The following is a 24,440-nucleotide window of genomic DNA, read 5'->3' as shown; positions in this document are numbered from 1 at the left end:
GTTGGTTCTGTGTGACGAGTATTTTCGGGGCTTGGAGAAGAGTCAATAGGACTGGAAAGTAGACCAATGAAAGGACAATTAAAGACCGATTTAATACTTATCAGATTGCGAGATATATTTTTTGTCACATTTTAAATCTGGAAGTTTTCTTGGTTCTGCTGGCCAGTTTTTAGGTGTGCCTGGTGAAACGTTGTTCGGTTCGTTGCATATTTTGATGATTGCGTTATATAGTTGCCTTCGTTTCGGGGTCACAAGGCGATATCCCCAGTGCGTATGCCTGGCATTATAGTCCCCTGCTGCTTTGAAGCAATCTCCAAGTTAATTGTAGAAATCGATGATTTGGCCTTCAGAAACTGAAAAGCGAGGTGTACAATAGACAGCGGCAATGGCAAGATTGCAGTTGCCCAGTTGTAACTTTATCGATGTAGCTTGCAAATAGTTTTATGCAAGCCATTGGTGAAAGTGGTTTTTGATTCGGTCTCTTATTAAGATGCTGGTTCTGCCGACTGCTTTGCCATTTGAATGAACAGTTCCGTAGAACGGGTAATTTTGTGTTTAGAGTTATATTTGCTTGTAAGGTGCGTTTCTGCTAGCAACATAACGTCGATGTGATTTTCGTTCGGGAACTGAAAAATTTCAAGTTTATGCCGGGAAACGCCGTTGGCATTACATAGGGATATTCATAGGCAAGACATGGTTTATTTGGACTGCTGAGATGCAAGATTTTGCATAGTGGTTTTCACATTTTTATGCAAGGTGTTCTCGGCTCTGCGCGAGTTGTTCCTGTTTTTAGGGCACTGACATATTAGATGCCGTTGGTGGTGATTGAAGGTCCAAACGAGAATCTGGCTGCTCTGTCGAAGAAAACTTCAGGTGGGGTTTGCGGTGTAAAGTGAACGTTTTTTGTTGCCTGAGAACGTGCCGTTCTTGCACGACGAATTCGAATTTTGAGCTCCTTAAATAAGGGAAATAACAAATAAAGATATTTTTCCCGACCAGCTCAACTATTTTATCTTTTCCCAAATAAATATAAGTGGGGGCTTTGATTTTCATGAAGTTAATTCTACAGGTTCCGATTGGTTTGTTTCATAATCCGCCAAGGCCGAAAATCAGTTGTTATAAGGTGCTTCAGAAAATTCGGTGGTACGGTTTATTTTAGGTATACTGCCCTCCATTTATTTTTTTTTAAGGCTTACGTTTGGTAATTTCATATATCATTCCATAAAAGTCTGCGTAGCCGGTCCCGCACGCTGAATTTTGTCTTCGTCTCAAGCTTTGTTTTTGGCAGCGACGTCAATTATTGTTGGCGATGTAGTTTTGCCCGTAGTGTTTTCACACTTACTCTACAAGTAACGGGTATTAAAATAACGGCATGCAGAAGATTGAAAAGATTCTGTTTATACCCTACCTCATGCCAAAACCTAAATCCTTTCATTGTGGAAAATTAGTCCATATGAGGAAAGATAGTTTCTTTTTGAAAAAGCAGGGAAATCAGAATTTGAATAAAAATAGTGGAGAGGAATGGCAGGCAACAGCAGCAGCAGTCGGAGCGTAGTTTCGCGTTCATGATGAGAAGATGAACATCCAGTCTGAGTGCAAATGAGGTGGAGTTTATCTACGACTCAGGGGCATCGGATCACCTCATAAATGACGCAGACTTGTTCTCTGAGTATGAGCGTTTGCAATCAAATGTGTCTATTGAGATTGCCAAACGCGAAGAATATCTTTATGCTACAGCCAAATGAGTTCCTAACCACATCATCTCTAGAAACCAAATACCCCTACTAAAGGTGCTGTTCTGCAAGGACATTCTGCACAACTTACTCTCGGTAAAGAAGATGCATGATGCTGGGATGACCCTAGAGTTCAACTCTGGAGGCGAAGTTTCTAAAAATTTTACCATCTATAAAATTTAAATTGAACAACACAATACTCACACCAAGGGTTTCAAAAAGTGCTAAATATCGATTTTGGCATGAAATATTGGTACAAATAAATGTAGGCCAATTTTTATAAATAGAATGAAATAGCCTCTTTCATGATATTTGTCTGTTGAGCAATGTTGAGCCAAACCACGAAATATGCGAGGCGTGTATAAATGGCAACCAGTCTAGACTAAAATTTGAAAAATGTAAAAACAAGGAGAATGTCCTTCGACCACTATTTATAGTTCATTCTGGACGTCATTCTGACATCAATCACCTGATAATAAAAACACATACACATACACACATTATTGTGTATCACATTTAATAATATACAAAACTGATGTGTTTTCAAAGATTTGGTTGCTAAAAAAGTAACTTTTATGCATATATACATTTTTGCTTTTTTTCATGCTTTCGTTTTTATTTGTCTTTAAAACATTCACTTTTTATACCCTTGCAGAGGGCATTTCAATTTCAGTCAAAAGTTTGCACCGCTGTGAAGGAGACGTTTCCGACCCTATAAAGTCTATATATTCTTGATCAGCATCACTAGACGAGTCGATCTAGCCATATCCGTCTGTGCGTCTATCAGTCTGTCCGTCTGTCCGTCCGTCTGTCCGTCTGTCCGTCCGTCTGTCCGTCCGTCTGTCCGTCCGTCTGTCCGTCCGTTTCTACGCAAACTAGTCTCTCAGTTTTAAAGCTATCTGCATGAAACTTTCCCAAAAGTTGTCTTTCTATTGCAGGTAGTATATAAGTCGGAACGAGCCGGATTGCGAGATTGAAATTGCACCCTAGTAAGAATTTTGGAGGCCTCTGTTTTAAATTGATTGAGTGACGATATCGGAAACAGTAAGAAAATCGTCTACGTACAACGATGATTTCTTGGTATAAGTTTCATGTGTAACTGTTTTATGTCCAAACGAATTAAAAAAAAAAAATTAGAAAAGTTACAATTTTGTTTTCATTTATTATGCCATTGCAGAGGGTATTATAATTTCAATCACAAGTTAGCAACGCAGTGAAGGAGACGTTTCCGACCCTATAAAATGTATATATTCTTGAGAGAGTAGGAGAGTCCATCTGTCCGTCCGTCTGTCCGTCCATCTTTCCGTCCGTTTCTACGCAAACTAGTTTCTCAGTTTTAAAGCTTCTTTGGGTGCGCGAATCACCTATGAGGCGAATTTTAACGAGCCGCTTGGTACGAGTTGTACGAAGTATTTGTTGAAAATCATCGGTAAAAAAAAGTTATCTGATAACAGGAGTCCTATCCTGTTACAGCCGCTGACAAAATTACCCAAATTACTCGAGATTATCGAACAGGGCTGCAGAGTAGTTGTGAATATCGTAAGGCGCGTAAATAAAACTTAAAATTTTTAAGCTAGACATTTAATTTGGTCAAGGCATCTATTACAATACTTAGCTGATCGAACGCAGTGAAGGAGACATCTCCGACCCTATAAAGTAGATATATTCTTGATCAGCATCACTAGGCGAGTCGATCTAGCCATGTCCGTCTGTCCGTCTGTCCGTCTGTCCGTCCGTCTGTCCGTCCGTTTCTACGCAAGCTAGTCTCTCAGTTTTAAAGCTATCTGCATGAAACTTTCCCAAATGTTGTCTTTCTATTGCAGGTAGTATATAAGCCGGAACGAGCCGGATCGGACGACTATAGCATATAGCTCCCATAGGAACAATCGGAAAAATAATTGAAAAAAAATTATAACTTTGCTGTTTTTTAATTTTTTGTTTAGTTCTTCGACATATAGCAATGGTTAAATAATTCAGAATTATGGTTTAAATTTCATCAAAATCGGACGACTATATCATATAGCTCTCATAGGAACAATCGGAAAAATAAATGAAAAAAATTATAACTTTGCTGTTTTTTAATTTTTTGTTCTGTTCTTCGACATAAAGCAATGTTTAATTATTTTAGAATTATGGTTAAAATTTCATCAAAATCGGAAGACTATAGCATATAGCTCCCATAGGAACAATCGGAAAAATAATTGAAAAAAATTATAACTTTGCTGTTTTTTAATTTTTTTTTTAGTTCTTCGACATATAGCAATGGTTAAATATTTCAGAATTATGGTTTAAATACGCAAGTAAATCATAATTTTAATGTTTTCAAAAATGTATAATTCTTGCAATAGCTGCAAGGGTATATGACCTTCGGCTTGCCGAAGTTTGCTTTCTTTCTTGTTTTAACTTTTCTATTTTTAATTTTTTATTAAATTGGTTTGGGCATAGAAATGGTTTAATAATTCAGAAAAACGCTTTAAATTTTATGAAGAACACGATTTTATATAGCTTTCGTCAAAGCTTCAAATTTTTGAACATAAACGCATATAAATCGAAGTTAAGATGTTATAAAAAATATTTAATTTTGAAATAGCTTCAAAGGGTATGTAAACATCGGCTTGCTGAAGATTGATTCTTTTATTGCTTTAAATGTGGTTTTTGTTAAATTTGAATATATTAATAAATTATTTTAAGCAAAGCATAGTTTTTTTTTAGATCAACCAAACATCCTATTTGTTGTGCGAAATCGTTCATCCGGCACTGTTTTCGAGTTAAAAACCAACAAATATGTTGGACCAAAATCTGGGAAGCCTGCCCAGCTAAGACTGATCGACAGATACTTGGCCTCTGAGCAGCGATTTCAGTTGGGAAAATTCTTATTCCCGGACAAACTTAAGGACTTGCAGGGTCGAGAAGTAATCATTGCTGGGTTTGATTACCGACCCTACACTGTAATAAAGCATGTAAGTTATTACTCCCTTACCCCATTTTTCTTAAAATTACGACAGGCTTAAACAAACTGAGATTTATATTTTTTAATCGTTCCTATTAAATGTTTGAGATACTGTCTCCTTTTAGTCAGTGGATGATCGGAAGTTTCGGAAGTTTTACTGCAGTCGTGATCTGTGTACAAGTGTGTGTGATTTTTGACAGGCGAATTATATCGAAGTTTTGTATTGGCAAGGCCGTTAAACATGATAGAAGCTTAACATTATTTTAAACAGTCTTCACTGCGCGTTCTTTAAATTTACAATGTTTTCAAGACTTGGGGCGAAGACATTCCGGCCCCGTTGAAAGGACTTTCAAGTCAAGTAGTGCAAACTCCCTAAGCGGCGCGGACATCGGCAACGCGTACACTATTGTCCTTCCCAGGTATAGCTGCTGCGATCTGTCCAACAAAACCCATGTAGCTCTAGGCTTAACGTGTCTGGGCTTAAGCAATAACAAGGCATTCAAACGAATTGCCGTGACGACATCGATGCAAGGAATGATAGCAATGCACAGTTTATACATAACTCTAGAAGAATAATTTTAGCGACTATGATTATAGGGATACTAATCCCAAAGGGGGCAAAAACGATGACGCTATCGACCAGATAGTGCGTTAGGAGACTGTATCTAGGTGCTGGTAACTGAATTATCTTCCAAGTTAAGGTTCGATAAAGTTAAGTGAAATTAAGTTAAGGTTCGATAAAGTCCGTGTAGTTAAAATGCCATATTTCGAGATTGAAATTGCACCCTAGTAAGAATTTTGGAGGCCTCTGTTTTAAATTGATTGATTGACGGTATCGGTTCCACGATATCGGAAACAGTAAGAAAATCGTCTACGTACAACGATGATTTCTTGGTATTAGTTTCATGTGTAACTGTTTTATGACCAAAAGAATTACAAAAAAAAAATTAGAAAAGTTACAATTTTTTTTTTCATTTATTTCATTATGCCATTGCAGAGGGTATTATAATTTCAATCACAAGTTAGCAACGCACTGAAGGAGACGTTTCCGACCCTATAAAATGTATATATTCTTGAGAGAGTAGGAGAGTCCATCTGTCCGTCCGTCTGTCCGTCCATCTTTCCGTCCGTTTCTACGCAAACTAGTTTCTCAGTTTTAAAGCTTCTTTGGGTGCGCGAATCACCTATGAGGCGAATTTTAACGAGCCGCTTGGTACGAGTTGTACGAAGTATTTGTTGAAAATCATCGGTAAAAAAAAGTTATCTGATAACAGGAGTCCTATCCTGTTACAGCCGCTGACAAAATTAAAATAAGGCAGTAGCCAAAATGACTAAATGTGTGGCCTGTTGTTTCCCGATTGAGAATGCTGGTTGTCGGATGTAGGCTAACTGGATTCTAGATACTGACAAATACGCCATATCAGCGTGACGCAGTTATCCCACGTTGTTTGATATAGTCTAATGATTCATTCCACTTTCGATTATTTTCTTGATATACATTCCTAGTTTAATAATTGATTAACTTTAAGGTACGTGTTGGTTTCTGCAGAGTGTAACGTTTGACTGAAGTGTTGAGACTCGGAGGATGCGGGGAACGCTGTAGAGTCCGGTCTTGTTCTCACTGATCCCGACACTATCTACACATTATTACTACTTAAACAAGTATTGAGCTTGCTAGCGGCGAAATAAAAAGTTAGTAAGCCGGAATAAATAAATTCATCCTAGAAAGAGAAAAAAAATTGGTAGAACATACAAGGAATTAGAAAGGGAGAAATTAAACACAAATTAGACACAGATATTGTCGTGCACGCTTATTGCTTACCACACCTATAATCACCTGGCACTGGAGCACGACTCTGGTGGTTCTTTTTGCACCCTACGACCTTGGTATCATCAGCTGAGTTCAGTTAAATTGTAAAGGATTTTTCAATAGGAGCGCTTCAACTTTTTTTTTTAATAAAACACAAACCGTTTGACTTTTCAACTTACTTTTTTTTTATTATCGAATTTGAACATATACATTTAATTATGAAACTCGATTTCTTTCGCATGACCACCGCGTGAGTTATAGTATGTTGTAACGGTAGTAGTTAACGGTGATTCTTACTCATCCAATATTCAGTTAACGTTTATATATAAACAGTTGATGTGTTCGCTTTGGTTGTTCCAAACGGAATAATTTTTATTGTGGCTTGAGATTCAAATCAAACCTCCGCCAAAGAATTTTATGTGTTTACAATTATGTATTTGTGGGTGAGTAAATGCTAACAAAGTATTTTCTGGAGCTCTGCTGAGTGGGTGTCGTTTAGCAACATCCTGCCTTGTGCTGATGTTGCATTTCTTATGTGCAACTTATGTGGGACAACGAACGGCTAGCTGTCGGTCACTGTCCACTTGGAAGAGGGTAACACGGGGAGGTTTAGGCGGTGGCATAGTCGATGGTACCGGTACGGTAACTCCTCCCCCCCTAGAATGGAGCGATGGCCACATCTGTGGTATATCCAGAGCGACATTGTGAGAAAAGGCATTGGGGGTGAAGATTGTTTTTGTTTTTCTAATTCTCTATATTGCCAGTACCGTTATCGCTAGAAGCACCAGCATACCATATATTACGGAAAAATGTGTTTCCTGTACTTTTCCCATGTACACTACTTTTTTGAGGTTTCTCATATCTTCAAGATGTAAAACTTCTAGGTTTAACTCCTGTTTAGTGTTATTTATAAGTATCTGCTTACTTATTGTAGTGGTAAGTACTATATGGTCCTCTTTATGTTCCATAACTTGGCCATCATACTTTATGCCATTTATTTCGATCGAACAGTTTGCATATTTGATTGCTAACGCCCCTGATATTGTAATATCTTCTCCACACGTGTTGTTTACAGGTATGTAAGTTCAAGGCATTGAAAATGAATATGTGTCCATCCTCAGGTGCCAAAACATTTCTCTTCCCTCTAGATTTACTGAATCGCATATTGGTGGTTTGTTCGTTAAAATCTTCCTCAAGCACTCCTTTCCTTTTGTCTCAACACCCAACTCTTCGCTCTCACAAATAAAAGTTTCATGAACTTTTGAACATTGGTTGTTAAAGAAACTTATTTTATACTTATTAATTGCTACATAATTTGGTATTATTAATAAATGAGTTCCATTAATTGGAATTGGTATAACATGATATAGCTGATAAACATTTGGCTCAAAAATTGGAGCTCTTACCCTAAATATTATGTCTGTCTCATTTATTTGTGTCTGTATATTTATTAGTTCGTAAACTTGTTCATTTGAAACAATTTTGAGCCCTTGACTCTCTACAAACTGTATAATCCTCTCTAATTCTGTCTCTGCTAAAATGAATTTAGGCACAATGCGAAGTTTCGCTAACAATATGCTTTCCGCAATATTGTTTAAGTGTACTGCTAACAAATCAATACTGTAACTAATCCTATTCAAATGCTGGAGCATATGTATTTCATTGTGCTCTTGTGTTAGTTCCCTAAATACGTTATTCTTATAATTCTTTATAAACAAATTTATATCTTCCTGCTCCTTATTTATATGCTTAGTAATTTTCGTAAACCTACTCAAGGTTTCCTGATAAAAGGTTCTTTGCTCTTCTGCTTCTTTTGTAAGAAACCTTGTTTCATTTCTCAATTCTTTTATTCTATTTCCTATTTTCTCCTCATCATATGCGTCCATATTTCCCGAAACTATTTTTATCATGCTCCCTAATCCATTAAAAATTCCTCTTTTGACCCTATTTCTTGGTTTAAGTACTTCTAGCTTCTCCTTCACCTGATACAATTTTTCCTTAACCACCTGGACTGCCTCACCTGAGAATCTAACCTTCTCCATGTCTAACAACGCGTTCTCAATCTGTGCAATATTACCTTCATAGTTCTATATGGTCAAAGTCCAAAGACCATTACTCTTGCCTTTCCCAGTTCCATTTTTACGATCGCCTCTTCTCGTTTTAGTGCTTTCACCTCCATTGTCTGTCCATGGACTGATATGCACCTGTAACCGTGATTGATTAGTTTTTATTTTGTTTAATTCTTTTATTAATTTTTGATTTATGTATCTTCTGTTTCTTTTTTGTAACGAATGTAACCCCATTATCCTCATCTACTGTGTGTTCCGTAAACCTAGGTGTTAACTTATTTCTTCTATTCTCCTTCCTATAAACTACATCCTCTTTTTCTAACTCCATGGGTTCTTCTCTTCCTTCATTGAGTTTTCGCGTCCTTTCCTGTTTTTGTCTTTCCAACCTGTTCTTAACTTCCTTATAAATTTCCTCCTGATATGCATTTAACTTCCTTAAGTACTCGTGCTCTCTATCGAAATTAATTTCCCGCTCAAAAACGTGTGTTCTCCCCGAGAACAATTCGAACGGCTTCAATTTCGTACTGGAGTGTATTGAGTTATTATAAGTTAGGAAAACTTCATCTAAAACTTCCTCATGCTCATTTTCTAGTTTTAAGTCCTTCCTTGTTTTCATAATTATCCTATAAATTTCTGTCAGTGTTGATGAAGCCTTTCAACCGGTGAATTGCTGGACGATTGTTGAAATGACGTCACATGCAATTCAATTCCGTACTGCCTACAGAAATCCTTGAATAGTGCCGAGGCATACTCTGCGCCTTGGTCACATATGATCTTTTTAGGAACGCCGTACTGACCTATGAACTTCTTTATTGATTTAACAATATTTAAACTGTCCCTTGCCGGTATAGTGTATCCCACCGCAAACCTTGAAAACTTGTCTATTATTGTTATTACATAGTTTTTGTTGATTGTATATAAGTCCGTATGAATGATATCAAGTGGCTTGCACGGGGTTTCCGTATTTTGAAATACCACCTTTTGCGGTTGCCGATCATATTTCAATGTCTGGCAAGTTTCACACGCATTAATGACCTGTGTTACTCGGTTTTTCATAAATGGAAAATAAATGTCCTGTCTCATCTTCCAAAACGTTTCATCTATTCCCCTATGATTACCTGAGGTGTGATACCTTTCTATTTCTTCTCTTTGTTCACTAATATTTGTTATTTCCCGCATGAAGGTAAGGCATCGTACTGCTTTATACAGTTTGCTCCTGCAAAAATAACTCTGAAACGCTTCTTCTACCTTTTTAAAAACTTCATCTGACGTGTATATCGCACACAACCTGTATGGTTTAAGCACCTCCCTAAGAATTTCACTGTTGTGAACTTGTAGTTCAATTCTGCTCAAGCCGTCTGCCACGACGTTTTGTGACCCCTTTTTGTAGGTCACCTCATAGTCATATTCCAACAGTTGCAGCTTCCACCTCACCAACTTGGAATTTGGTTCTTTAAATCCCATGAGCCAAGTTAGTGGGCGATGATCTGTGACTATTGTGCATTTGTGACCAAACAAGTACGGTCTGAAGTGTTTTATGCCCCAAACTATGGCAAGCATTTCCTTTTCTACTGTGGAATAATTTACTTCAGCCTCATTTAACGTTCTGCTTGCAAATGCGATTGGTCGATCACTTCCCATTGCTCCTTGTGATAACACTGCACCAATAGCAAAATTGCTAGCATCTGTGGTCAATATGAAGGGTTTTGTAAAATCTGGATATCTCAACAATGGATCATTGCATAACAACGTCTTGCAATATTCAAAAGTTTTTGTATACTCCTCATCTATGATTATCTGTTGTTTTCCTTTTAGTCTCTTAGTTAATGGTTTCGTTATTTTTGCAAAATCTTTTATGAATTTCCTGTAATAGCCAATAAGTCCAAGAAATGACTTTATTTCCTTTGGTGTTTTGGGCAAAGGAAAAAGCTTTATGGCTTCAATCTTCTTTGGGTTTGGTCTGACTCCTTCTTGTGTCACTACATGCCCTAAATACTCTATCTCCTTCTTTAAAAATTCTGATTTGTCTGTTTGAAGTTTAAAATTTGCTCCACTTATCCTTTTAAAAACTGTCCTCAAATCTTGCATGTGACTTTGTAGGGACGAGGAATACACAATTATGTCATCCAAATCTTGCCCACCAACTCTCCCATCAGGTTATTCATCACTCTTTGAAACGTCGCTGGAGCATTTGTCAGTCCAAATGGCATCCTTACATATTCAAAATGCCCGTTATCCGTTGTAAATGCTGTTTTTGGAATGTCCTGTTTTTCCATCTCAATCTGATGGTATCCGCTAGCCAAATCTAATACCGAGAAATACATGGCTTTTCCCAATTTATCGAGTACTTCGCCAATTACTGGCATCGGATACCTATCCTTCACTGTCTTCTCATTCAACTTCCTAAAATCTACCACCAGTCTCCACTTTTGTTTTCCTGACAGGTCCATCTTCTTTGGTACTAGCCAAACTGGTGCACTCCAAGGTGAGTGACTGTGCCTAATAACTTCCTGTTCTAACAATTCCTGTATCTGATTCTTCATTTCTTCTCTTTGTTTAAATCCATACCTATATGGCTTTTTATAGATAGGAATATCGTTCGTTGTTGGAATTGAGTGAGTTACCGCATTGGTAAATGTCAGTTGATTTCCCTTTGTGTGAAAAATACTTGGAAATTCCGAACACAGTTTTTTAAGGCTTGCCGCCTCTTCTGTATTTAGATGGGACATATCCAATTTTGCATGGCTTGCATCACCCCCAGCTAATTCCGTTGTGTTCATTTCCCTGCATACATACTCCTGTTTAAATGGTCTTAGCATTTCGATTTCTACATAATCTTTGGAATCATATGCAGTGACAGCCAACGGCTTTTCTAGGTATAATTTCTTTTCTTTTCCTGTGAAATTGACAACTTCTAGGTCGGCCTGTCCCTTCTTTGCATAATAAATTCCACCGGTTATTTCTAACCCTTCTTCCACTAGTTTCGTTTGTATCAAAAATGAACCATTGTTTACTGAAACTGGTAAGGTGACAATTGTTTTAGTCGCCTCCTCCAGGATATGTATGTCAGTGGTCCTATTGGGCTTCAAATGGACTTTAACTGTCCCTGTCTTGGTTCTTAATACGAGATTTTCTAAATCTAAACTTGCACCTAACTTAATTAATATGTCCATTCCCAATAATCCATCAAACCAGAAATGAAAATGGAATAAAAAGAAATCAAACAATTCCCCTTTTGCAATTTCCTGCAGCTCGACATCCTTTGTATAACTGTTTATTTTATGACTCCCTATTGGAGTTTTAACTACTAGGTTTTCTTTCAATTTTTGCTGTTGATCTTTACTAACCATTGCGGGATTTAAATACGAATTTGTAGCTCCCGAATCTATTAATAATTTTAGTTTTTTTTCGTTATTTACTTTAACTACCACGTATGGTAATGTCGCCTGATGGGTATTCTTCCTTATATACCCTGTCTGTTTTTTGAGGCATTCTGGCAAAAATTTCCCTCGTCCTCAATGTTATTCAACTTCTGCTCTTCTTCTCTTTCTACTGTATTTAATTGCCCTGACTGCCATCGTTTGGCACCTCTAGGCCCAGTTGATGAGCATTCTGCAATTTCTTGTTTTGGCATTATTGCCTTCTTATTATACCCTGAAGAGTTAGAGGTCGACTGATTGTTATATCCTCTATTCCTAATTCCTTCCTTATTCCACCTGGGGTTCCTGTTATATCCTCCTTGTTGCCTATATCCTTCATTATCTCTGTTAAAGTTGTTATTGTATCCTCTGTTTCTATTATACCCAAAGTTCTGCCTGTTATAACCCCCTGCCATACTAAAATTATTGCTCCTGGGTACCTCTTTAGACCGGTAATAAATGTCTCTCTCCTTAACCGCTATCTCGTATGCTTCCAAGAGCGTCTTCGGAACTCTTCCCCTCACGGCACTACCTAAATTGCCTTTAAGACCTGTTACGAACGCCTCCAGACACGTTTCCTCATATAACTTTTTCTTCGCCTGAATTGCGATGGGGTCCGTATCTGTCCTGTCCGTAACATTACACAATGCCTTATGTACATCAGATACCTCTGAGTAAAATAATTCTACTGTTAGTTTTTTATTTTCCAACTGGTTTAATTCCCTCAGTAAATCAGGTTCTGACCTCTTGTCTGCAAAATGGGCTATCAAAATTCTTTTAATTACATCCCAATTTAATCCACAATTTGATTTTACCAAAATGTCATCGGCCTTTCCTTGGATTTTATTTCTTATTTGCCTAAGGATCATTAGTCCCATAGGTGTTTGATCCATCCCTCTAATCATTAAAAGGATCTCCTCTGCGTTTTTTTATAACTTTACTTCTAGTCAGAGGTCTAAGTGACTCTTTGACTTTGCTAATTTTTGACATTTACAATTCTCTTTTGTTTACTCTTTCAACTATTATTTTTTTTTTTTTTTGCTTGTGCTTATTATATAGTATATGTGTATCTTGATATATATGTATATATTGTATTATGTATTTTCTTAGCTTTTTCCTGATGTGTCTTTAATAATTCCTTTTCCTTAGAAGTGAGGTGTGTGTAGGTGTCTTTTATCTGTAAAATTTTGTTATTATCATTTGTTCAATTGTTTTATTACTAAAAATTTTTTTTGTACTGTGTTGGAAGTGTTGTGTATGTGTTTCTTTTATTTTTTTTTAATTTTCTTTTCACCCTTCTATACCCTTGCGCGATGCAGTGGTATCAGGTTCCCTTGTATTTTTGTAACATATATATATATTCTATTACTATTGCATAATCGTCACCCTTGCGCGATGCAGTGGTTTCTGATATGGCAAAATTTCTTCTTGTAGGTGTTATAATTTATTATATTTAACTTTGAGATTCACCAAATACCCTTGCGCGATGCAGTGGTCTTTGGGATTTCCTTGTCTGTTTACTATTTTTTTTTTTTCACGGTGCTGAAGCTAACTGGAAATCCTGCGCGATGCATTTATTCCAGCCACGAGCGGACAGTCACTTGCAATAGATATTTCTTTTATAATCTGTTTATTTATTGACAGGCAGAGTATCCACCCAGCGACCTGGGTTTCTTTTCCCAAGCTGCATGTTTGATGTTCGCGTCCAACATCGAACTTTCGAACGTCTTACTTGCAACTCAATCCGTCGAACTAAATGGTTCGATGACGTTGCAGGTCGCCAGGTTGCGTCGCACCACATTATTTGATTTAATTTATTCTTCCCAATGTGCTTTGTTGTTGTTTCATTTTATGCCTATCAATTTTATCATTATTATATCTGTGCACCCTTTCTTTTTTTATTTACACCACACACCTCACTCCCATCACATCACTATTTTAACTTACTGTTGTATATAAATTATACAAATAATTGTTTTCCTCATTTCGGTCCTTCTCAGTTCTCCGGGTATGTGTGTCCTTTTTCTCCTTCCGGCTGATAGGTCCGGCTGCGCCAGTTATAGTATGTTGTAACGGTAGTAGTTAACGGTGATTCTTACTCATCCAATATTCAGTTAACGTTTATAGATAAACAGTTGATGTGTTCGCTTTGGTTGTTCCAAACGGAATAATTTTTATTGTGGCTTGAGATTCAAATCAAACCTCCGCCAAAGAATTTTATGTGTTTACAATTATGTATGTGTGGGTGAGTAAATGCTAACAAAGTATTTTCTGGAGCTCTGCTGAGTGGGTGTCGTTTAGCAACATCCTGCCTTGTGTTGATGTTGCATTTCTTATGTGCAACTTATGTGGGACAACGAACGGCTAGCTGTCGGTCACTGTCCACTTGGAAGAGGGTAACACGGGGAGGTTTAGGCGGTGGCATAGTCGATGGTACCGGTACGGTAACTCGTGCACGTTTTACGAAGTCCAATCGTTGAACCCAATTTTCAACCACTTTTGCGCATAAATCGGTCGAAGTTCCAGCAATTTCGCGTTCAATATTGGCTCTGAGCTCTTGCAACGTCGCTGGCTTATTGGCATAGACCAATGACTTTACGTAACCCCAAAGAAAATAGTCTAGAGGTGTCAAATCACACTAGCGCGGCGGCCACTCGACCGGTCCATTTCGCGAAATAACACGCTCATCGAACTTAGTTTTCAATATTGCGATTGTAGCGTGCGCTGTGTGGCATGTGGCCCCGTCCTGTTGATATCACTTCGAGCACTTCTTGCTCTCACGGGCACCGGAACATTATGTAGCGAAAACGTAGACTCAAATTTTGCCACTAGACGGTCGATTGTCGAACGGGCTGGCTTGTTAAAAGGACCTAAAATGGCTGCAATGCTCTTAAAGTAGCAGCAACAGAACGATTATTTTGATAAAAAAATTTGCACAATTTGCAATTGCTGTTCAAGTGTGTAGCGTTCCATGATGAAATGTATACTAATGAAGCTTCATATGTTAAGAGAACAAAGAAAAACATGGCGTCGTTCGCCGTCCCTATCGGAAAAAAGTTGAAGCGCACCTATTGAAAAACCCTTTATGTTTAAGATTCCATTTTAATGACAAATTCACGTAAAAAAATTCATTGTAGATACCGTAAATAAGTGACATAAATTTTTACTTATAAAGCATTATAACTATAATCTTTAGGAAAAGACAAGATTCTTTTCGCGTTAATAATTTTATTATATAATTATATATAATACAAAGTCAACATTCACCTTGAGCAGGCGTATATTTAATTGCTCTCTCGTTAAAGTTGACCATGAAATCGATATTTTATTCGGTTAGACACCTTTACGGTCATAACTTTAAACTAAATATACACTGCAAAACAAAAATATAAACGCGTTACAAAACAAACATATAAACACGTTACAAAACAAAAATATAAACACGTTACAAAACAAAACAAAATAAAATAAATTAACAATGCCTCCTGTTACTAATGCTGGGCTTGCCAGTGAACGCCTTTCGGACGCGCCCTCGCCACAACTGTTGGAGCTCCTTAAGGACCATATTCAAGAGCAAACCAACCAAATTGCGACACATGTCCATGAAGCGGAAAAACGCATTCTCTCCAGTATCGAGAAGCCGATGGACATGATCGCCGGAAATGTCAAGGAGAGGGGCTCACGAATCGTAGGCCTAGAACGCGAGGTACTTGATCTTCGCTCTGAACGGGATAAATTGGTCGACCAGCTGAATTAGGAGAAGGCTGATTTGCATGCCTTCGGTGAAAAAATACGTGGACTCGAAGCGAAGCTGTCTGCCCAAAACATTGCAATCAGCTCTTGCGATGTGCGCATGCATGGTGTGCCATATGTGGACGGGGAAAACTTACGAGCTCTGTACCACAAGCTGTGCTTCAATATCCAGCTGACCCCGCCATCAAGTGTACGACAGATTTTTTGCGCCCGTAAAACACAAAACACGCACGTCGACCCGGTGATTATTATCAAATTTGAAAACGTCCGTGAGAAGATATCACTGTTTACAAAAGTTGGGCTATACTGGCGCGAGAGAAAAAGTCAACTGAGATTGCAGATTGCCGCAGATTGCGGTCCTGTCCGTGTTGGTTGCACTGGTAAGGAAGGCGTTTACTCCGTCGAGAGGATTGATGAGCTTTCTTTGATGTACGCCGATCCTCTTACCATCTCTTCAAATGCTGCTATTACTCATGCTTCGGTGGGAAAAGAGATCACCTCATCTGCAGATGACAGCTTTCGAGCTTAATTGCTTGGAATTCACTCTCTTCGAATCTCTAGTTAAGACATCTGTTTTATTGTTTAATATTAATTACCTTTTTCTGTTCTTTGAAAACATTCTTAACAAGAAAGAAAGCAAACTTCGGCAAGCCGAAGTTCATATACCCTTGCAGCTATCGCAAGAATTAAATATTTTTGAAAACATTAAAATTATGATTTACTTGCGTATTTAAACCATAATTCTGAAATATTTAACCATTGCTATATGTCGAAGAACTAAAAAAAAATTAAAAAACAGCAAAGTTATAATTTTTTTCAATTATTTTTCCGATTGTTCCTATGGGAGCTATATGCTATAGTCTTCCGATTTTGATGAAATTTTAACCATAATTCTAAAATATTTAACCATTGCTTTATGTCGAAGAACAGAACAAAAAATTAAAAAACAGCAAAGTTATAATTTTTTTCAATTATTTTTCCGATTGTTCCTATGGGAGCTATATGCTATAGTCGTCCGATTTTGATGAAATTTAAACCATAATTCTGAATTATTTAACCATTGCTATATGTCGAAGAACTAAACAAAAAATTAAAAAACAGCAAAGTTATAATTTTTTTTCAATTATTTTTCCGATTGTTCCTATGGGAGCTATATGCTATAGTCGTCCGATCCGGCTCGTTCCGACTTATATACTACCTGCAATAGAAAGACAACTTTTGGGAAAGTTTCATGCAGATAGCTTTAAAACTGAGAGACTAGTTTGCATATAAACGGACGGACAGACGGACAGACGGACGGACAGATGGACATGGCTAGATCGACTCTACTAGTGATGCTGATCAAGAATATATATACTTTATAGGGTCGGAAACGTCTCCTTCACTGAGTTGCAAACTTCTGACTGAAATTATAATACCCTCTGCAAGGGTATAAAAATCTAAAAATTGAGCTTGCACCCCTTATAAGCCCTTATAAATATCAAAATGTCGGGTGAAACAGGTGGTCCCATTACTGTTAGCTTGATAAAAGTAATTAGCAATTTTAAAAATGGTTTAAATGAGTTCGAATCAATGCACAAAGTTTCTTACGAAAAAATTAAATTCAGGTCAATTTTTATTCAGTTAATGTGGATGTCATATGTGTTTCAGAAACCTGGCTAACGTCAGATATGTGCGACTCGTAAATTATGTGTGATGGCTATGATATTTATCGTGCCGATCGTGCTGGTCATGCTGGTGGTGTCGCGATCTACATTAATTATAAACTTAAATGTAAAATAAAGTCAACTGAGATTGCAGATTGCCGCAGATTGCGGTCCTGTGCATGTTGGTTGCACTGGTAAGGAAGGCGTTTACTCCGTCGAGAGGAGTAAATTCCAATAGAATTTTTGGAAATATCTGGCATATGTAATACGAAAACACTGATTGACCGAAAAGTACAATATCATACGAATTCGTCCTTCATTCCATTGCGGACTGCTGCATAGCCCTCTGCATAACTCGCCTGCCTTGGTCAGCGGCAGTGTTTAAAAAACTGCACTCAAAGGAGCAAAAATCAAAAAATTGTTTTCCTTTGCTGTTGCTTACAGTTATGAGCGTAAGTCGGATCTGCAGGAGCCATTGACTTTTGGAAGTCGTCAGAAGTTGCAGTCGGGAAAATTAATGCATTGGACTGTTGGATGACTTTTTTATCGCTTGTGTTTTAACAGAGGAAACCAATTCTTGAACGCACGGTTCCGGAAAGCAATTCTTGAGCGCATGATGAGGAGTCAGACTTCCTGCAGAACGTTGTTCCAATTGAAGGATCACACTGTTGGATGGCAACCAACTTTCTACCACAAACAGCGACTAAGTGTCTGGAATCTTATTACTATTTTGAATTGGGTACATATACATTTTCTTGCATAATATGTTAGGTTTGGGGTATTTTATGCGGAAGTGTATTATCTCACTATTTTTAAATGCTTTTATATGGGATACTCCTAAAAGATCTGTAATGCTAAAATTTGTGAGCTTTTCGTGATTAATTTCTTTGGATTTATTAAGTTTACCTTGCCAATGTTATTGATAATATTAAATTTTCCGGATATCTTATTATAAGTATAATTTTGGCCAATATTATTTCAAAAAGGTGACTTTTGTCTATTTCGTCTGATTTGTAAATTGCGTTTGTTGATTTGCTTAATTTGTTTCAACGAGTTTGTACTCTAGAATTTATTTCTACCCAATTAATTCTGTTTAAATTTGACCTGTTCCCAGTTATCGAATTTAAATGCAATTTCTGCTGCTAACATGCGTGCATTCCTATGATGAACTCTTAATATACCCACCCACTTAAGAATATATCCGTCCGACGTCCACAGTCAATATCCGTCTCATGTGGTCCTGTATAAAAGAGTCAATTGTAGCCTTTGTTTCGAGTGCGTAAAGTTCATATGAAAAATTATTAGTGGAGTGTCCCAAATTCGTCCCAGATTGTGACGTCTCCATCCATCACCGGTATGTAGGAAGAAAGAAAGAACAAAAATCGTAATTGTAAATTAGATCTAAAAGAACCTTTTTTTGTGTTTTATTTTAAATTGTCCCTATGAACCACCCTCCCTTCAATAAGAACTGTCGTCCCAAGGTCTGCCTCAATTATTTCCTCAGAGCAGATGGGAGACAGTTTATTCTCCGTGCTTTTTTTTTTTTTGATTTTATGGAAACTTTTTTACCGATCTGATAACTTTTTAAGTCCTGTTTTTGTTTATTGGAACTAAGCTTTTCTTTTGGGCCTGTTGAATTCTTGTTCCAATCTCGGTCTCCAATTCTGTAGATCTAAAGTGTATTATTTCTATGATCGTTTTATTAGTCACTGAGTGGATAGTTCTATAGTATTTAGTTATAGCTAGTAACATAACCTCCGTAGTGTCGTTCATTTGTTTTTCGATTTTTAGACAACGCGCTATTTCAACAAGGGTGCTGTGAAAGCTTTCGACCTCTCCATTCGAGGTGCCGCGCATGGGGGGTGCATTCGCAATGTTAATGCTGATATTATTAAATAATATTGACTTAATAGTCTCAGAGTAAATTTTTTTGTGTTATGAAAAAAATTTACAATATTTAAAACTGGAACTTTTACGTCTGGGTGCGATCGGCTTTACAATAGCGAATTTAGAAAATTTATCAATACATGTTAGGAAGAGTTTTCTATCTATTGAAAATATGTCTATGTGGAGAATTTTTCTTGAATAACAGGGTATCGGCGTTTGGACGACTGTTTGACGGCTGTACTTTGCCATAGAGCAAATTTTACAATTAAGTGTTACCTCTGTTGCTAGTCGAAGCATTTTTGGGTAAAAATAGTCTCGCAGTATCTGTTATACGTTTTCTTGAGCTGCTCGTTGGACTCTATTATGTTCTAAAGTTACTATTTCCTTTTGTTCTTATTGGTCAGGAATATCCTTTACTATAGATTTGCATGTTTGAATGACGTCTCGATTAGTTTATGCTGAATAAAAGCTATGTCTAGATTAGTTTATGCTGAATAAAAGCAAGAATTGGCAGTTCGCAATGAATGACATTAACGACATCCGCCTTTAATACGTAAAATAGTGTGGTTAGAAGTTTTTCACGGTCGGAAAAACGAATAAAATTCTGGGTTTTTTCTTTGAATAGAATAAAGGTTCTCGAAGATGGGATGTCTGCTTCTTCAAAAATTATCTGATTACGGAAACAATTTACTGGTATAAACACTGACTCTATAGTGTACGTGAGTAAATCTTCGCTTTGAATGGTAGCGATAACAGATTCGCAGTTGTCCTGTAAGGGATTCGCGTTCTGTCGTGAGAGGGCATCGGCTACAACACTTTGTTTTCCTGGTTTGTAGAAAATATTTGCGTTATGGTGCATACTGCATACGTAAGAGGTTGATGGTCAGTATAAATGTATAATTTTCTTACCCAATACAAATAATCTCTCAGGTTCTTAAGCGCCCGTACAATGGCTAAAAGTTCGAGCTCAGTGCATTTCGTTGTTCCGGATTATTCTGGAGATCCAGGTTATTGGACGATTTTCCTGGGCAACACAGCCTCTAAGCCGTGCGCGGAAGGATCCATTGCTAGGTCAAATGGTTTGTTAAAATCGGGGTACGCTAGAACATCTTGTTTAAGATTTTCAAATGTCTTTATTTGCTTGGGTGATAACTCAATTTTGATTTGTCTTGATTGATTTGCGCTGACATTGCCATTGTAGCCTTTTAAGATCTCCTTTAGGGGTTTTGTGATTGCGGCAAAGCCTTTCATAAAACACCTATAATAGGTGAGACAGAGACCCAAAATTATCATCGACTTACACAAAGCATGTCTTTGATATTTGTTTGCGTAGGACATCATTTATTGTCCTTTTATTTATTTTTATTTATTATATTTGTTTTAGTATCCCGACGATATAAGACTAAGTCTTTTCAGATTCATCGGTCACTTCATGATTGTTACATTTAAACTTAAATACTTTGGGATTCGTACAATAAAACTTAAATACTAGAAGTACAATTTTATTACATAACGTTACAATAAAAATTTAACATTTTAACAATTACATATTAACACATTTAATAAGTTATGGTGACATGAGTAACATAAAGAAATGAATTGAATTTGAAACAAAATGAGATTAACATTAAAAATAATACATTAGGAATAAAATGAGAATAAGAATTAGCTTGTGCCCTTTAAATAGTTTATAAGTTCGTTTTTAAAGTGCGTTTCATTTCGTATAGTTTTAATATTGTTTGGGAAGTTATTCCAATAGCAAACAGCCTGTATGAAAAAGGGTTTTTCCGTCATCGCCAATTTTAATCTTTTTCAGACAATGCTGTTTGTTCTTGACGAAGCCAGTTGCACATGTTCAATTAAGTACTGCGGAGTTTATGCAGAAATAAGAGGGTTTTTAACTTAATCAATGACTCAAGGCTTAGTTAAAAAATTTTGTTTGAGTAACATGTTATGTGCTCCCTGCGGTTTAAATTTAAAACATATCGCGCAATTGAGTTGAAGGCAACTTTTAGTTTTTTCATGCTAATGGCGTCACAGGAACCAAATACTTCAATACCGTAAAACAACGTTGGAATTATGCAGTTATAAGCTACAAGCATCCTGATATTCTGTGGGATAAGGTTTCTGGAAAAGGAAAGCTGCCTGAGCTAGCCATATGCTTTTCCTGTGGCTTTGTCAACATGGTCAAATTCTATTCCCAGATTTGTGGCTCGTTTAACAAATTCTATTTCAACATTTCAATCTTTGGAAGACAGCTAGAATTAGAATGCACTTTGATTTGGATGGATTGAGTCTTAACCCGTTCGCATCAGCCCAATCATTAATTTGTTTAATTTCTAATACACTCACTAATTTGACTAAGGGGACGGCTAACATATAACTGGACATCATCTGCATATAGGTGCACATCACAAACAGAAATACATTTAGGGAGATCATTTACATATAACGAGAAAAGCAGTGGACCTAAAACTGAGCATTGTGGGACTCCTTGTGTGAGAGGCAGAAATGAAGATTTTAGCGACCCGGAGACGACGGCCTGCACCCTGTTTATGAGATATGTTCGGATGAGGTTTATTGCACTTGAAGAGAAATTGTACAGTGAGCGAATCTTTGTGCAGAGTATTTCGTGTCTTATCGAGTCAAATGCTTTGCTAAAGTCAAGAAGTGTTAGGAGGGTTACTTTGCTGTCATCGATTTTTTAGCGAATGTCTTCGGATATCTTAAAATGACAGTTGTACAACTTCTTTGTTTTTTAAAACCTGATTGCTTACAACTTAGAAGATTATTGTTCTCCAGGTGAGTTTGCATCTGCAGGGCAACTAATTGCTCAAAAGACTTTGCAAGGAAAGGCAAGATGGAAATTGGTCTAAATTCATTTTTTGATTTCGGGACGGGCAAAATTTTAGCAATTTTTCAGCAATCAGGAAACATTGACGTGATAAAAACTGTATTAAAAATATGGGTAATATAACCAATTAGTTTTGGGAGCAACACTTTTATAAATTTGGGACTAACATTATCTAGACCTTCTCCATTTGATTTTACTTTAAGTATACATTCAAGGACATCTCATGGACTTACACACATAAAGCTAAAACTAAAAAGCCTCTGAAAATTTCTTATTAAGGGCGTCTACATCAAGGTCTGACTTAGCCATATCAATTTGTTTTCCTATGCCTAGGCTTCTCAAATCCTTTCAAACTTGACCAGGAGTCTCCGCATTGGCAAATTTATCATTATAAAATCTACGTTTGGAGGAAGAAATCGAGCTTGTGACTAAGTTTCTCAGTTGTTTAAAAATGATGTGCAGGCTTTCAGTTTTATACCTTTTCCAGCGTTTGTAGGCATTATCCCGCAGGCGAATTTGTTTTTTAATTTCAAAATTAAACCATGGCTGTACGGCAGGTTTTTGTGTTTTTGTTATTAATGGAACACAGTGTTCAAATAACCGTCGAATGTTGGAGTTAAATATAATAGAATAGAATAGAATATAATAGAAGTTGATCCTGTGGCGAAGTCAAGCCATAAATATTTGTCCAGTCATAATTGTCAAATTCAGTTAGTAGGTTGTTGAGATTGATTGATTTATAGTCCCTATAGTTAAAAAATCGTGTTGAATTGTCAGAAATAAAATTATATGTCATAAATATAAAGTCATGTTTAGAGAACGCTGGCACACACAACTCGTTATAGAGTAGGATTTTTGACGGTTCACTAACGAAGAAAACATTTAACAAAGAGCTACAGGTACTTGTGAAATGCTTAAGTAGTTGGCAGTTTACCAAGCTTAGGCCAAGAGAGTTAAAGTCATTTTGTACACTTTGTTCTCTGATCATATTGCTGTTAAGATCTCCAGCCAGGATTACGTTTTCGTACGCCACAGATATGTCTGATACGGACTCATTCATTCGATGGGGTCTATAAATAGAACGGATTAAAATTTTGTACTTGAAACTAGGATCAACGACTTCCAGAAAAAAATATTCAACTCTACCTTCGATCGGGTTTGATTTAATAAGCTTCGAAGTGTATTTGTTGCTTACAAAAATCGCCACACCACCTGCGTGTTTTAATCTGTCGGACCTATGCAACACGTAGCCATCACATTCAAAAGCGACGTCACTGTAGCCACTTACAAACCATGTTTCTGAAACACACACTATATCAACATTTGATCCTATAAAAAGTTCCCTAAACTCATCCATTTTTCTGACCAAGCTGGTAACGATCCTGCTTTGCTGAGGTGGCTCAACGGTGTCCAGGGGCTCGTTCCAACATTTATTTATGTCAGGAGTGGTTGCTGTAAGAGGTCGACCCGGTTCCCAGAGTATGACACGTAAGCGGGTTCAGTGAAATCGAATCGGTATGCGTTTATTAAGAATTTTTTGTTACATAGGATATATATACATATAGTTCGTGCTGCAGGGGCTCGTCCGCCCGTAGGTTGCCGGGGTCTTCTTCCGTGTCGTCGTTCGGCGTCGTCGTTGGCCTTCGTCGTCCCGGTGGCGGCGGCGTCGGCGGCGGTGGCGGCGGCGGCGGCGGGTACCCTGTGGATGAGAAAGGAAAAGCCACGTCCCTCTTGGCTATGCTTATGTCTAGGAGGATGAGACAGTTTGGAGGTCGCTTGGGTCTGCCAGTTTCGAGAAGAGGGTGGAGCCGCTTGGGTCTGCCAGGTGGGATCGGTTCGGCAGACGGCCGGGGAGCGCATCGGAGAACCGAGTGGTGGAGTCCCCAGAAGATCGGGTGTCACTAATGACGGTCGGTCTTGGGGTGTGGGATCCCAAAGGTCGGATATCACTGATAACGGCCGGTCTTTAGGGGGTTGGGAAGAAGGAGAAGGGGGGAAACAACTAACTACAATGTATTGGATGGCCGGGGTACTAGACCCTATCCCGAAAAAGACTCCGCAGTTAACTCCCGGAGCAGTTTGCTTACTCCAAAGTGTAAGCCTTACCTTCTCCGATCGCCGTCGGCCGCCGAGTGATCTGTATGGGCCACCGGCGCCCTTTTTATATCCTCCCGGCCCTCGCCAGTGTGACTGTAGTTTCATAATCCTATAGCCATGGCCATACCGCGTGTGGCTTGTGGTGGCTATTGGTCAGTGTGACCGTTTCCTTTGTTTGGCGCGCCCGCCCGGATATTTAAATTTGAATATTTCCGTTTAACT

At 37.7% G+C, this 24,440-nt stretch overlaps 1 protein-coding gene across 1 annotated transcript in view; it reads left to right on the top strand.

Annotated features, from left to right (window-relative positions):
- The window catches only part of LOC108149630, a 300,988-nt gene that overhangs the window by 47,155 nt on the left and 229,393 nt on the right, over window positions 1-24,440 (top strand). Inside the window, 1 exon segment of the mRNA XM_041709988.1 lies at window positions 4,425-4,693. Coding sequence (XP_041565922.1) covers window positions 4,425-4,693 — 269 coding nt within the window.

Source organism: Drosophila elegans, unplaced genomic scaffold (assembly GCF_018152505.1).
Source record: "Drosophila elegans isolate 14027-0461.03 unplaced genomic scaffold, ASM1815250v1 contig_536, whole genome shotgun sequence".
NCBI lineage: Eukaryota > Metazoa > Arthropoda > Insecta > Diptera > Drosophilidae > Drosophila > Drosophila elegans.
Note: the sequence above shows the minus strand (reverse complement) of the source record. Positions and strands in the feature narration are given on the sequence as shown.